The sequence below is a fragment of the Fulmarus glacialis genome, unplaced genomic scaffold, assembly GCF_000690835.1.
Source record: "Fulmarus glacialis isolate BGI_N327 unplaced genomic scaffold, ASM69083v1 scaffold3991, whole genome shotgun sequence".
Classification (NCBI taxonomy): Eukaryota; Metazoa; Chordata; class Aves; order Procellariiformes; family Procellariidae; genus Fulmarus; species Fulmarus glacialis.
The window spans coordinates 16414-32394 of NW_009194524.1; the positions used below are offsets into that span (position 1 = coordinate 16414).

Below are 15981 nucleotides of genomic sequence, written 5' to 3' on the forward strand. Positions count from 1 at the left end.
CATTCCTGTGATTATTTTTGTTACTGCCATGATAGTGCTGGATGCTCTGAGGGCTTTTGCTCATCATGCTAAGCAGGGACGGACCTCGCTGCAATGTGTGTGGCATTGCTTCCCTGGATTTCACCCCGGCGTGGTGGAAATGAGGGACGGGCAGGCTGTGTTGGAGTTAGGTCTCTGCTGACTGCCCGGGGCAACATGGGGTGCAAGGATGTCTCTCCTCCCTTGCCTTCTACACCCATTGCAGCGAGTGATTTGGCTGGTATAGGCTCGTTAAAAAACAACCCCACAGCCCTAATCACAGGACTGACCTGAGCATCCCAGACCCACTCCCTGTGATTTCCATTAGCAGCCATCCTCCGAGTGGTCTTGTGGCTAAATCAGCCGCTGAGCCTCTGGAAAGTGATTTGATGAAAGCATTTTATAGCAATCGAATGAAATGTCAGTTGGGTGCCAGCAGCAGGGGTTGCTGTCATGATTAATGAGATATTTAGGCATTTCATTTTGGAGGAGCTACCTGCAACACCATTCACATCAAAGCTGGTTTTTTTTAGATGGGCTTTAATAAATTAATGTTGGTTATTTAATTATTCGTATAAAATTGGTTACAACAACTGCAGGGTTACATTTGGGTTGAACACATTATGAAGCCTTTCAGAAAGCTCATCTGCAAAAAAGGGTTGCGTTTAGAGCATTGCACATTACTTTTCTGATACAAAAATATGTAAAAGAGGAGGAAGGGTTGAAGTAACCTGTAATTTGTTGAATGCAAAGACTACTTGCATATAAAGCTTTTGAAGCTGATATTAAATGAGCATCTGTCCAAATAACAGGATATATCTTACTGCTAGTAGAAGCAGTGAAATCTAATAAATGAAGTTAACATCTTACCTCTCTGTTGTCTAGGGGCCTCTATTTTTAAGGGAACAGGAATAATAAAGGTATTATAGGAACAAGGAGAAATGGCATTAAACCTTTTCAAATCTCTTTTACCTGCTGGTTGGATGTTTTACCATGCGTTCCCCAATGCTGTGCATGATTAAAGCTGAGTTTATTTCTGCTTGAAGTCCAGCTCCTGCATTAAGTGGGCTCTCCTGCTCCTCCTGCCCCTCTCCCAGGGAAGTCTGATGCAGCTGCCGGTGAGTCAGGGACTGCTTTTGGACTGGGCATCATGAAGCCAAGGGGATTCACTGAAGGATGGGACCCAAAGGCACCTCCTCGCCCAAGGACAGAAACGTAGTGTTACAATTTCTGCTCTTAAAAAAAGGACCATGGTCGATCTGTTATTTGCTCCAAGCCACTGTTTTCTGCAAATTGACTGCAGCAGAGAATATTGTGTTTTCTGCCTTCGGCACTGCAAGGATGAATGTTTGGAGCAGGGGAGATTCAAAGATGGAAAGGCAGCGAGAGCAGCTGGGAGTTAGTGGTTTAACTGGAGGGCAGCCCAGTGCTCTCCTAGGGATGATGCTGGCAGGGACCGGGAGCTGTAGCATCCCTGCATGTTGGGAGCAAGCAGAGGTGTGTCGGGGGCCCGGAAAAAACTCTGCAATATAATGGACAAAAATAAAGCTTTGGAGCTGAAATATTGGCAGCTTTCTTAGAAAACAGAAGTGCTAGTGATAACACAGTTTTCCGTTAAGCCCGATGCATTGAACTAATGAGCAGCTGGCTGTTTTTTGTCTCCAAGCATTAAGCCACAGAGCAGGATGTGGATTTTTTACATTGCTGAGGCGACGCAGAGACTAAGTGGAACACAAATAAAACGAGCTTAAATTCAGCTGTTGAAAATCTCTCTGCTGTAGAGTAACTTATTTTTTGCTGACCTTTAACATTTTTTTTTTTTTTAGGTTCTTATGCATGCCTGGGATTTTTTCTCTCTGGGAAGTGTTTAGCCCCTATTATGTTTTTCCCGGTCTCTGCACGCTTTGTTGCTCAGCTCTTGCAGTTTCCAAGTAGTTGCGCGGTGTTGGCCTGTTACTAATCTGCCTTCTGCACCGGCTGTGGGCGAGCCTAGCAGGGGCAGAACAGACTGTGCAGAAAAATGTCCTTTATGCTGGACCAGACACAGCGTTTGGATGTGACTTTGTGCAAAGCTTGTGAATAAACCTCTTGAGTCTGGGGAAGGAGTTACAGTTCAACCTCTTGCTTGGCAGCTTGGTTTGGTATTGCTGGGAAGCCATGAAAGGCTGAAAGGGATAAAAGTCAAAAATACACCATGGTATCTTTTTTTTTTCCTGTTGTTTCCTAAGTGCAAATTGACCATCTTTCATTTTGTTGAAGGAGCTTTCCTGTTGCTGGGCAGTCTCCCCCGCGCAGTCACCTGCGCATCACTGTCAAAGGAGGGGACAAACCCAGCCCCCTCCCGAAATCCTGATAAAATCCACATTGGGGAATATTGAACTTACTGAATAAGCTTATATAAAAGTGTAAACTCCAATAAACCTGGAAGGAGTTGCTTTGCCAAACATTTTGCTTTAAAAAGCCCTTTTCTCTGCTTGTCCGGGGAGGCAGAGTGTCGCGATCTGCTGGAAAGGATGAAGTCCCGTGTGCCACTGCTGCTGTCACGGGAGGAGGGAGGAGATGCTCCATGAGCCAAGGGGTTTCAAAGAGCATCTGGATGATGCGAATGTGGCTGGCATGGAGCCACCTGCCCTTCCTGCCCCTCGCTTTGTCCCTGCTTACTTTCATTTTTGAATAGATGGATTTTACTTTTTATCGCCCCTGCTGTCCCTTCCTGCTTGGTCATCGCAGCAGATCAGCCTGTTGGGGTGGGTCAAGAGTTGGGATCCAGACCTGGGCATTGCAAGCCATATGGTAGAGGAGAGGGATTGTGGCAGAGAAATAAAATAATGAGGATTTTTATTTCCTAAATAATTAGGATTAATAATAAGGGTTAATATTTCCCAAATAGTCCATCCCAAATTTGTCCTTCTGCAGCTCACTAGTAACTGAGAGAGCCTGGAGGAGAGGAGAAGAGGCCAGATGAAATGAGATATTTTCCTAGTGATGTGTAGCATCCTTTTTCTCCTTTTTCCCCCTTGCCCCGGGCAGGGTCTGCGTTTCCTGCAGGGCTCTGCCTGCCCCCAGCCCCGCTCTGCCAAGCGGGGCCGGAGCTCAGGCGGATGCTCTCTCACTTTGCAGCCGGGTCCCGAAGAGGATGGGGAAGCAGAACAGCAAGCTGCGCCCCGAGGTGCTCCAGGACCTGCGCGAGAACACTGAGTTCACAGACCACGAGCTGCAGGAGTGGTACAAGGGCTTCCTAAAAGATTGCCCGACGGGCCATTTGACTGTGGAAGAGTTCAAAAAAATATACGCAAATTTTTTCCCCTATGGCGACGCGTCGAAGTTTGCGGAGCACGTCTTCCGCACCTTTGACACCAACGGCGACGGGACGATTGACTTTAGGGAATTCATCATCGCCCTGAGCGTCACCTCTCGGGGCAAGCTGGAACAGAAGCTGAAGTGGGCATTTAGTATGTACGACCTGGATGGCAACGGGTACATCAGCCGCGGGGAAATGCTAGAAATAGTGCAGGTGAGGCGTTGTCTCTATTTTGTATGTTATCCATGTTGCTGTAACCTCTTCACCCTGAGACAGCTGGAGCTGGAGATGAGGGATGTGCTGAGCTGGGTCCCTCCTGCCCCAGGGAGGCTCCTGAGCCCATGGTCCCCAAAAGGACACTGGGGGCCATGGTGGGACCTACGAGGTACAAATGAGGAAAGAGCCCAAGGGACGAACAGGGTGCTGTGTGACTGGCCTGCAGCCAAAATCTTGCAGCTCTCCCTGGGGATTTCTTAGTGGGGTGTTGATGGGATCAAAAAACCCTAAATGCAAATTTGACTGACCTGATTAATCTCAAAATTAATACTTCGAAACTTCAAATCTGAGTCAACGTGAGCTCCGAATGAAAGGCTGTAGCATGTCTTCGTCTCCCCAAGGCTGGGGACGCATAGCCCACGGGCTGTACCGGGGGGGCCTGCGGGGCAGAGCCCCCTGTGCCCCTGCCCCAAGTGCTGGCCGGGGCTCGGCCTCAGCAGTGGGCTGCTTGCCACCCGCTCTGCAGCTGACATCTGTCTCCAGTGCACTGCAAGGGGCACTGGGAAGCACAAAATGCATCCAGCCAGTGCCACGGTGGTTGGTCCTCAGGGCTGAGCAGGGATAATTGAGGAGAAGGGCTAGGACTGCAGATGTCCTAAAGAGGTCTCGTCTTTATTCACATTCTTGTAAGCCTGAAAATGCGTTTCCTTACCCATCTACAAAGAAAAACAACCCCTATTCTGATATATTCATATTCACCTGTAATCCATACCACACCCCACACACATATACATAACTGAGTGTATGTTGAGAGCCAGCCGAAAAGGCGATGGCTTAGCCCGGTTGCAGAAAGGAGAATTACACACCATTGCCTCCTGTATTTTAGCTCAGTCCTGCTCCTACATTAATCTAGACCCTGACTTTCAGTTAAACTGACCCAGCAGTGCGGGAGCTTCTTTTGAAGTGCGAATGAATACAGGAAAGAAAAATAAAAAAAGCTGCAGTCAGAAATTCCTATTTGTTTTGGTTTATAAAGTCCTGCAGCTGCTTGCCAGGGTCAGCTGCCTTTTTTTATTACTACAGGCTTAAATTCTTTTTCTCAGTCCTGATGCTTTATTGTTTGGGTTGTGTTTTTCTTATATCTTTTTTTCTTTTCTTTTTTTTTTTTTTTAATACTCAGGCAATCTACAAAATGGTCTCATCAGTAATGAAAATGCCGGAAGATGAATCCACTCCCGAGAAGCGAACAGACAAGATCTTCAGACAGATGGACACAAACAACGATGGTAGGCTCTCCACCGGAACCCCTTCATAGGCTCTAGAATAGAAATACAGGTTTTTTAGCCCAGCGTTGGTCGAAGCAGATGATGGTATTTGGGGGTGGGTAGAGAGCAGGGATGTCCCCACCCGTACATCTGGTCTCTGCCTGGCCTCGGCGAGCATCTCTGGTCGGTAACAAATAGGGTGAATAAGTGGGCAGCGGGTGAGAGACTTTTCCTGCTGGGGGGACGAAGGGATGGGAGGGGAGCAGTCCTTCCCTGACATTTTGTGGGTAAATCCCCTTCTGCAAAGGCTCCTCTGAAACTCCCCTGAGTCCAATGTCTTTGGGTTATTTTCTCTGGGCGTAGAATGAACTAGGCACAAGGTTTTGTTCCCGTTGCCCTTGATAGTGTTGCAGTCCTGGGCTTGTCATTAGTAATGCGGGTCAGGGATGTGGTTGAAAGCAAAAATTCCCCTGGGTCCATAATACTTATTTTCTGTGCATGTTTGTGGCGTGTGTACGTATACGCATGGTCACACGTGGTCCTGCAGTGTTTACTCTGTTGCAGCGTGTGCGTCGGGGGGATGTTACAGCTCCCGAGCCAATTATGGAGCCACTTGATAAATTATCTGACAGCGTAGCCGTCACGACCCCTCCACCTGAGCTAGCTCATTTCCTTAGGCTTGAAAAACAGGCAAAACTGAGCAATTTCCTCTGCCCATCAGCCTGCCGACGTGTTTCCTCTCGTCCCAGTTGAGGTGGAGCTTTCCCTGGGAATTACCCTGGCAGCGGCCGAGGCGGCAGCTGCCCATGTTGAAATCAGGAGCTGTATCCTACTGATGTTCTCAGTGTGGGCAAAGATTTGGTTCTAGTGCTGAGATACGGAGACACGGAAAAATACGATCTTATGTATAGAAAGGTTTTTATTTAAGAGAATTTTATTGGCTGCATTTTGGCATCTGCTGCTGCAGCCGCTGGGGCAAATTCCTGGCCTTGATGAAGTCCTTTTTACCTTTGACTTCATCAAAACTAGCCCTTCATCCCCTGATTTCACATGTGGAGGGCCTTCAAATAACATGATTAAAGTATTTTTGTTCTGCGGGAAGTAGCGGCACATGCAGATGTGCGACAGAGTAGTGGTCACAAAACCTGCTATATACGTCCTCCATCTGTTGCGCTTTGTTGCTGAAATAAAGTCATCCTATTCCCAGTGAAATACCAGCCCTGCAAGCCATGCAGTGCCAAGCACGGGGGAGCACGTGTGCTCTTGGTGGCTGGAAATGTTTCTTCTTCCCCATCTGACTGTTGGACATTGCAAATAGATTTTGATTTGTGCTTTGCTTTTAAGTATTGCAAGGAGAGGGGCAAACTAATGAATGTCCTGACAGTTACGGGTACTCTTTTTCAGGCTGATAAAAACTTAAGAAAACACTTCGTTTGGGAACATTAGCTTAAAAGCCAGAAATTGGGGCAGAAGTGTGCCACAGGTTTTTGTGCTTCTCTAATTTCTACAAGAGGAAGGTTTTGCTCATTCCTCCCTGTTCGACCTGATTTGGGTGCTGGCCACTGAGCTCAGTCCTCTCCCTGTCCCCGTGGCAGGCTGGGAGCATCCTGGACTGGTGAAAACTGGCACGATGATCTTGTGCCTCCCTCCCTTCGGGGGTACATGGCCAAAAGTGGCAGCAGGCAGCTGCCAAGTGTAAGATGTTCGTGTGTGGGTCCTGCCTGTCTCGAGGGGAGCAGTTTGGGTTGGGTAAGGATGGCCCTGGGGTGTTGTGTGAGGCTGGGGGTCGGTTGTTCTGGGAGCACGAGGTAGACGGGAGATCACCGGACAGGGTGTCAGGGACACAGCAAATGCTTGTCTCCTCCGTTCATTTCTCATTAATATTGCAACAGCTTATTTCTGCCATGATTCAGAGTGCTGAAGCAGGAGAGTATTGGTGATAGCAGGCAAGGCAAAGGCTGCTCACGGGCTCCTGATAGCATTTGTGCAGGGGACTGGTCCTGAGCTCGGGAAAAACCTGCCAGGAGGCGGGGTCATCCCAGGATGAGAGAGATGGGAGACCAGATGGGACCTTTCCGCCGTGCCGTGCCATGCCGTGCCGTGCCGTGCTTCGGGGCTGTTGCAGCCAGGGGATGCTGGGGTGGTTGCTCCTCATGGTTGCTCCTCCAGAGATCACCTTTTCAGACCTGCAGACTGTTACGGGGTCCATCCAAGTCAGTGCCTCTGGCCTAAACTGAAGATGTATAGACCAGAAACGCTCAGGAGTGACACGTGGCAAGAGATGGCTCTCCCAAGGGTGGCTTTTCTTGCTGCCCTGTGAAACAGGTCCCATTCCTGTACACCCCACATGGCACAGCAAGTGGCTTCTAGGTGCAGGAGAAGTCATCACTCAGCCCTACATGTCACAACAAACCAAGAGCGTGCAAAGTGGAGACATTGGGATATTTAGGTTTAAAATGTTGTAGTAATACGGGCATAATTTTCAAAGCGTACATGTGTTCAGGTACCATACCTTGTGTTCATGTGTCATGTAATTTGTATAGTCTGGTTCTGGGCAAAAAGCTGCCAAATTATATTAGAACAGTTGTTTTTATATTTGGTACTGTCTTTTTAAATAAAAAATAAAAATTATTATGCTAGATTGTTTTGCAGAAGAAAAATGCATCTGGGCTTAAGAGCTTGAGTAGGATTTGGCTGCTTTGCATTGCACTAAATTCCCCTCAATGCCTTTGTGATAGATTAAATACACGTATGTTGCTTCGGTGAGGAGGGGTTTTTTTAAGCTACAGCGACAGTGGCAGCAGCAACTGACTTGTTTTTTTATTATTTCCATTTTGGTTTTCGTCCCTTTCAGGTAAACTGTCGCTGGAAGAGTTCATCAAAGGTGCCAAGAGCGATCCCTCCATTGTGCGGTTGTTACAGTGCGACCCCAGTAGCGCAAGTCAATTCTGATTAAAGCGGACAGTGTGCACAGAGAATCTCGGCTTTGCTCGCAAACGGATGCCTTCTCAACCATCCCTCCACACTTCGCGGATAAGATCCCATTGCCAGATTGTGTGTGTGTGTGTCCGAGCGAACCAGCCCTCGCTCCCCTCACTAACACCAGTGCAGCTCTCCTTCGGCAGCTCCGTTTCTGCTTCCCCGTAATGTTACAATTCACTCTACACATTTTAAACGTTAATCGAAAGGTATGTTTACATGCAGCTACGAAAGAGTTCAAATCGCTGGTGAGATACCACTTCACTTAGTCCATAAGAAAGGTGATGTTCTAGTAGTTCCCGAGAAGATGCTAGGTAGAACTTTTACCCGACATAGCAGATGGTAGATAATTTATTTTGCTTCAGAAATTACTACGGAAAAAAAAAAATGTGGACTGAATGGAGTAGAAAGTTAAAAAAAAAAAATAGGAAAAAAGAAAAAAAAAAACCAAGCAGCTTTCCTGGGCATGGTTCCAATTTTCTTTTTGAGGAAAATCGCTTGCACTTATCTAATGGTCTTTACTTTCTTTTAATATATATTAAATATTTAGGTCATCTATTTAAGGCATAAAATAGAATTCGAGCTTTGTTTCTTCTAGTCGTCTGTGATTTATTCAAATCTTGGAGATTGTTTTTTTGTGGTATTTATGCATTAGCAAATTGCTGTTCCAAAAGAAATGCATGACTAGCAGTTTGTGGATATTTCACTCTGTTTAATTCCTGAATGCAAATATTTGTTTATTTTTACTGTCAATTGTTCCAATGTTACTGTATTAACGAAAGACCTGAAAGGAGTTCATCCTCATTTTGTATTTCTCAGTGGAGTCCTACTTTTCTGGTGGTTGCTGCATTAAATGGCTTTTGAGTGCCCCGAGGTGACGTGACTCGCACTGCTGTTCTCGACTTGGCTACACCTCCTCCCTTTTGCTGTCGATATGTTAATAGTCTTGTGCATTCCAGTGTTATTTAATATCTGCCTAATGCCAAGAAATATTAATTGAAATAAAAGACTACTTTTCTTGTCACTGCCTGTCTTGGTCTAACCCATGCAACGAGTTCCTAGGATCGCCTATTTGGGGGAAGGACGAGGCTGGCTCCCTGCCCGACATGTGCCCGTCTTGTCCGAGACACGTTGTCTTGTAAGTACGTAGGTCTTCTTTGGGAGCCTGCTGTTGCGGCTGGGTTAGCGCAGCGGTGTTAGTGGCTGTGGGTGCCTGTGGGATCCTGCTCCATCCCAGCTGGGTCCTGGGTGAAGGCAGTTCCTTGGTGAAGACCACAGGGAGGTGACAGCGTGGTTTCTGCTGGATGCGGAGCAGCTCAAGGCGCTGAAGGGAAAGCTGCTGGCCCCACTGGCCAGGCTGTTGTGACCACAGATGTAAAAAATAAAAGTATCTTTTTCCTGTCAGGTACCAGGTACGTGCTGTTAGAGTAATGTTTGACATTGGTGGCATGGAAAGCAGTTTTCCCCATGTTCATTGAGTCTGCAGGTATCTGCTTAAGCCTGTCCTCTCTGCAGAATAAAGTATCAACAAATTATTTGGCCTGAGGTTAATGTTGAGCATGTAATTAAGGGGGTTTTGCTGTGTAGAATGACCTAGTAGTGGTTAGGTATTAATACTTTAATATTAAAAAAAAGAAAGAGAGATGGTTGCAATATCCAAATGGAAATGCGTTGTTAGGTCAGACTCGGTCTCCCATACAGGCTCGTGTCAGTGCTGCCAAGCAGAAAAGTGTGTTCATTTTTTTTCCTAGAAATTCAAATTTGAGCTATTAAACCAACAGTCCTTTCAACCACAACATCCTGCTGACGAGCGCAACCCTGAAAGGAGAGTTAATCGGAAGCATGCCTGCTTTCCTTGGGCGAGCCCAGCAAAAAAAGCAAAGTATTGGAAAAAAGATATAATTCCATGGTTGCTTATAGTCTGTCTCCAGACTGTTTGTGTTCATGCTGGCTGATTGGCTGCCAGAAGATGCTGTGGTGTTAAAGATGCTGCAGATGTTCTTACACTAATGGCTCTTCTTGCACGGGCTGGGTAGCAGTTGTTTAGATGCACAAAGTTTAGATGCAAATCAGCCACCGTGGGCTTTAGCATCTCTCTGCACTCGGGAGAACGTGCAAACATGTCTCTGACCTTGTTGCAGGACGGTGCCTCTGAGAGGGACCGCAGCATTTGAATCTTGTTTGTGCGATCTTAAAATGAGTCAGGCATATTTTTAGTCAAGCGTTGCACAATATCCTTTTCTTAGGTACCAAGGATGTAAAAAGGATTGCTGTAGCATAAATGCAGCAGTTCTTCTGTCATCATTCATCTGCTCTTGTAAGTGGGACTTTTGTCACCTTTTCCACCTTTTCCTGACATCTCTCCTCTTCTGGTTTCCACTTCTGTCTGTAGTCAATAGCAAGTTTAAGTGGCTGGTTAACCACGCCCAAACTCTTCTCATTTGAAAAGAAAGAAAATCTCCTTACAAAAGCTCATTTTGACCTTGTTTTTGCAGAAACGAAATGAGAGAGTCTGAATTTTAGTGGTCAAAAAATTCCCATTTCTTTGACTTTGTAAGTTTTGCTCTGAAATGTGCCGAGGTATCCACGATGGAGTTTGCTGCCCGCCGAGGGCTGACAAGCCCCTGAGCAGCCCCGTGCGGACACTGGGGTTGTGTCCTGCTTCATCCGGCCCGATTTCTTTTGCCTTTCTCTTTGCCTCTTTAAAATTCCCAGTCCCAGGTTTGATTTTTTTTTTAGGTTGTCCCCTACTGCTTTCCCAGCTTTTAAGGAGTTTCTTTTCAAGTGGGTTGGCTCTGTTTCGGACCGGGGCTGGCACAGGGTGTGCGAGCAAGGTCCTCCCAGCTTGCCTTTTGGAAAGCAAGCGAGGAAGATACCCAGGAAAGGTGGTCACGCACGGCATCCCCGGGGGACCAGGGAGATGCTCTGAAGCCCAACCAGGCTGAGCTTTTCAAACGTGGCTTCTGATATGGGGAACCTTTTGATTACAGACCAGCTAAGTACTGGAAGGGGCTTTATCTGCTGCTGCCAAGCAGCTCTCTTAAGAAAATCAGACCTGCTTCAGAGGCTGAAGTTGTGCATCCACAGTCACTGAGTAACTTTGAACATCTTGGCTGTGCTTTGAAGAGCTCCTCTGGGGACATGTCCGCTTCACTGGCTGGTGACGAGGACTAGGAGGGGAGAGCAATTTCTAGGCTCGCCCTCCAGAATGTGTCTTTGAGAGTTGAACCAGGTGGAGTTCAAAACCGATAGAGAAATCAATGAAAAGCTCGCAGAGCTTTACTGCTCCTTGGGCTCCGGGGGTGTCTTTTGGGGAGGGACTGGTATGTAGGGGGGTTAATCACTTGCGAAATGATGTCCAAGTGATTAATAGAAAACTTCAACTTGTTAAGTGACTTTGGTGTTTTGGTGAATTGTATGTTTAATCAAAAATAGAGTCTAACTTAGTGAAAGTGGAGTTTAGCACAAAAAAATCCATCAGCGGGTCCATTTTTACCTCACTTTAATAAGCTATGTAATTATTTTCTCACCACGGAGATACCTAGCACTCTGAAAGCTCTGGCTAATTACTGCATAAATTCAGGCTTTTCTGTATGAATTGCAGGTCCTATTAAGCTAATTCAGAATTATGTCATTGCCTTTCAAATTAAGTTAGTGCCTGTCTGGTTGCAGCTTAACTCCAGCCTGTGTGGCGGAGGTGCTGGGATTCGGTCTTGTGTTTCCCTGTCACCAGGTTTGCATTAGCCCTTTATTGTTTTTAAATAAGGTCCTTTGCAATGTATTTTTAGCATTAGCCTCTTGAGTAATAAACTCCTGCAAAGAACAACGTGAGCATTTCTGCAGCCACCAGGCAGATGGTCGCCATGGATAGGCCCCGATCCGTTACGCGGGGCACCCTCTATTCATATTTAAAGGTTAGGAACAGCCATCAACTTTAATGGCCCAAGTGGGTAGACTGGCATTTTGAGATCCCCAGGCTGCATGATGGCAAGTATATTGCTGATGAATCCCGTAATTGCCATTATCTCTTTTGGGAAGGGAGAAGTTTCATTGGAAAAGAAGGAAATGGGAGCATCTCTCTGTGTAGAAGCTTTGGAGATGTGCCTGCATCACCGGGAGCTGTGTGCCTGGGAGCAGACCTTACCTGTTGTCCGTCTGTATCAAGTGTGATGGTTTGGACCCGGACACGCTTCTGAACGCTCTCTCACGGTCGCTGTGGTTAAAGGGCGGGCAGTGCCTCACCAGAGGGCTGGGTTAATCCCAGATTGATGGCCATGCCAGACAAGTTAGAAATCACTGAGTACTGAGGGAGCCAGCGGATGTTATGGCAGGATCCCTCTCGATCATTTACCAAAGGTCTTGGGAGTCCGGGGAGGTCCCTGCTGACTGGAAGCTAGCCAGTGTTGCTCCAATCTACAAGAAGGGCAAGGGAAGACCCAGGGGACTACAGACCTGTTAGTCTAACCTCAGTTCCGGGAAAAATTAAGGAGAAGATCATACTGGGTACTACTGAAGGGCATTTAAAGAATAATGCAATCATCAGGCACAGTCAACATGGGTTCACAAGGGGAAAGTCCTGTTTAACTAATTTGATATCCTTTTGCGATAAGGGTCACCCGCCTAATGGGTGAAGGGAAGGCGGTGGATTTCTGGATTTTAGTAAGGCTTTTGATGCTGTCCCTCACAGCATCTTTCTGAACAAGTTGTCCAACTGTGGGATGAGCGGGTTCACGGTGTGCTGGGTGAAGAACTGGCTGAAGGACAGAGCTCAAAGGGTTGTAGTGAGTGGGGCTACATCTGGCTGGCGATCGGTCACCAGCGGTGTTCCTCAGGGTTCAATTCTAGGGCCAGTTCTGTTCAATATATTTATCAACAGTCTGGATGCAGGAGCACCATTAGCAAGTTTGCTGATGATACCAATCTGGGAGGGGCTGTTGAATCTCTTGAGGGACGAGAGGCCTTGCAGAGGGATCTAGATAGATTGGGGCATTGGTCAATGATTAATGGGATCAAAATTTAACAAGTCCAAATGCCACATCCTGCACCTAGGATGGAGTAACACTAGGCACAAGTACAAATTGGGAGAGGAGTGGTGGGAGAGCAGCCCTGCAGAAAGGGATCTGGGGGTGCTGGCTGACAACAGGCTCAATAAGAGTCAGCAGTGTGCCCTGGCAGCCAGGAGGGCAAACTGCATCCTGGGGTGCATCAAACACAGCATAACCAGCTGGTCAAAAGAGGTGATTATCCCCGCTGTATTCAGCATTGCTGCGGCCTCACCTGGAGTACTGTGTGCAGTTCTGGGCCCCACGATTTAAGAAAGATGTGAAGGTCCTTGAAGGCAAACTGTGGAGAAAAAGAGGCTGAGGGGAGATCTTATCGCTCTCTACAACTACCTGAAGGGAGGTTATAGAGAGGTGGGTGTTGGTCTCTTTTCCTGTGTAACAAGTGATAGGACAAGAGGAAACAGCCTCAAGTTGCTGTTGCTGCGCCAGGGGAGATTTAGTTTGGGTATTAGAAAAAATGGTTTCACTGAAAGCATTGTCAAGCACTGGAACAGGCTGCCCAGGGAAGTGGTTGAGTCACCATCCCTGGAGGTATTTAAAAGACATGTAGATGTGGTGCTTAAGGACATGGTTTAGTGGTGGACTTGGCAGTGCTAGGTTAACGGTTGGACTCGATGGTCTTAGGGGTCTTTTCCAACTTAAATCATTCCATGATTCTATGAGCCTAAAGTCCCGGCCGTGTGGCCGTGTGTGGTCCTGCTCCAGCCTGTCCTCACTGGCAAGAACAAGCATGTATTTCTTCTACTTATTAAAGCACCTCTAATGCATTCCTTGACTTGTTTGCATAGGAGGAAAATGCAAACTGCCATGTCTAGCTGGTGTCTCCAGCGTGGGTACATGCGAGAAGAAACACCCTCTTCCTCCCACGTGGGGTTCAGGTTGTAGCCAGTACTGCGCTGAGCATGCCTCAGTGGTCAAGAAGTCCAAAGGAGTACCTGGCAGGCAGCCTCCCCAGGGTTTGCTCCTTTTTATCTCTGCAGGACCCTACATTGCTTCTAAGAACTTTTCTACTGGATCTTCACCGTGGCGGTGGCTGCAGGGACAGGCCATGCTTGCTGCGCTGTGGCAGTGGGAGCCGGTGGTGGGGGTCTGTGGAGCAAGGCTGGGGCGCTTCTCACCCAGGTCTTAAACCAAACGTGTGAATAAAGTTGGGCAAGAATCCAATAAGGGAAATCAGGGGCTTGTTTGGAGAAACGCTGAGGTGCCCAGACTCGGAGGAGAGTGCCAGGTAACTCATATAATTAGGATATTGGCCCATCCGCTCTTATGGAGAAACATAGAACTAGTATAGGCAATCCTGTGCCTGAAGCTGAGATTTGTCTTCCATTTGAGCTGTTTCTCCAGGGGCGAGATGTCTTTGTGAGTGTTTTTAAAAATGTTTTGGGAGCAGCCAGGGGAAAGGCCACGTGCTGAGCATCACAGCATGGAGCTGGGGAGCGCCGTCCTCTCGGGGACACCAGGAACCCCAGCTTGCTGCAGCCAGCAGGAGCAGTGGGCTGCTCATCTCCAGCTCCCACAGGGATGCCGTGAGGGATCACCGCTCCCCCCCTCCTTACTGTAAAGTGCAATGGTGAGGCGGTGGTGGGAGAAGAGACTCTTCCTCCTCCCTCCAGACCCAGCTGGTGCGAGCAAACACCAGCTCCTGGGGGCTGCAGCAATGACTGAACCTCTCAGCCGAGAGCCAGGTTGCTAAAAAACGTGTGGTTTTCCTCTTTATTCTTTTTTCAATACTTTCCTGGACCTTTTTCAGGGCAAATCATTGATTCCACTGCTGAGCGGATGCCGTGGGCAGGAGGCACAACGCTGGCAGCTGGTTCCTCGGGGAAAGGTGAGCGCAACGACTGCCTTAATATGCTGTTAATAACCAGAAACAAAACACAAACACTGCACATGCTTTCCTTGGCGAAAAGAAACTAAACTCAGCTAGTTTAGACGTTAGTGTTGCACAGCCGTGGTCATTCCTGTACTGCTTTCCTTCTGAATTATTAATACTTGCCTGTGAAGGGAGATGCTAGCCACCCTGGCTGCACCTCCATGTGGTCCCTCCTGTGCCCACTGCATGGTACCTGGGTGATGCTCTCCAGGCAGCAGAAGCCAGGGCCACCTCAGTTGCTAAGGCAACACCCAAAAAGGAGCCAGGAGTTTAATTTTTTTTTCTTCTCAAAGCAAAGCAACTTGCTTGAAGAAAAACCTCACTTTGCATTTTGGATGAGTTCGCAGCCTGCCATGTTCACCTTCTCTGTGCAGTTCACAGCACCTGTGCTGGGCAGGATGCTTGAATGGGCCAAAAAGTCCCTGCTGAGCAGCATGTGTGCGACCATGCATGGGATGGTCTGGTGAGGTGGCAACAGAGGGGACCAAAGCCCTCTATTTCTCTGCTCCATTGTAGCAATTGTCTGGCAGAGTTATTTTCAGGGCAATTGTGCTTTGCACTCCCCTGCATTTTTGGGGGGGTTTGACACCACCCAGAATACAGGGAAAGGGGCGAAGGGGGCTGCGAAGGACAATTATAATGAATTTCCATATTCTGGTAGCTGATTCTCAAACCTGACCATGCTGAGACCATTCCTCCACCAGCCAGCAAGGTTTGTGCTGTTTCTTGCATTTCCACCATCATTTTTCTAGTTTTAATTTCTTCTGTGCCAGCTGCCTCTGTATGCTGCTTCCACCCAGCTACAAGTTCCAGTGCTCTTATTTGGCTTGTGTTTTTAAACTTCCTTTTAACAGTTGAGCCAGCACCAATTGATGGTAATTCCCCCACCAGCCCACGCTTGCTCAGTTTGGGTGTGCCACGAATCTCAGCAAGCCTCCTCACAGCTGAACCTGCCTGCAAGCAGGAGGCACTGGTGGCAGCCACATGTCTTGCCAGGAAGATCTCCTGCTCCCGGGTTTCCTGTAGACCATGTGGCAATTTCGGACATACACAATTGCCCATTGAGTGGCATGAACTGCCATGTCTCCTGGAAACCTTTTCTCTCCAGGATCAGCTTTTTTCCTCTATGTGCATTTGCATAGCTGCGATGCTCCCTCCTCCGCTGCAGCGTGGCTGGAGAGCTGCTGTCACCAGGGGTGAAAGCATGAGCACGGGCACGGCCATTGACACAGACAGTGGGATCGAGAGCTCCCTCAGCAAGTTTGC

At 47.8% G+C, this 15981-nt stretch overlaps 1 protein-coding gene across 1 annotated transcript; it reads left to right on the forward strand.

The window, feature by feature from the left end:
* The first annotated feature begins 3144 nt into the window (after positions 1-3144).
* On the forward strand, positions 3145-8318 carry LOC104084068 (hippocalcin-like protein 1). Its single transcript, XM_009587775.1, has 3 exons — positions 3145-3532; positions 4716-4821; positions 7655-8318. Exons 1-3 carry the CDS (start codon positions 3155-3157, stop codon positions 7750-7752), a joined length of 582 nt encoding a protein of 193 aa, XP_009586070.1. The 5' UTR covers positions 3145-3154; the 3' UTR covers positions 7753-8318.
* Positions 8319-15981: the final 7663 nt, after the last annotated feature.

Coding starts and splice junctions, on each gene's coding strand:
- LOC104084068 (XM_009587775.1), top strand. CDS start 3,155: ATGGGGAAGCAGAACAGCAAGCTGCGCCCCGAGGTGCTCCAGGACCTG. Junction 3,533..4,715: donor AAATGCTAGAAATAGTGCAG/GTGAGGCGTTGT, acceptor TTTAATACTCAG/GCAATCTACAAAATGGTCTC. Junction 4,822..7,654: donor GATGGACACAAACAACGATG/GTAGGCTCTCCA, acceptor CGTCCCTTTCAG/GTAAACTGTCGCTGGAAGAG.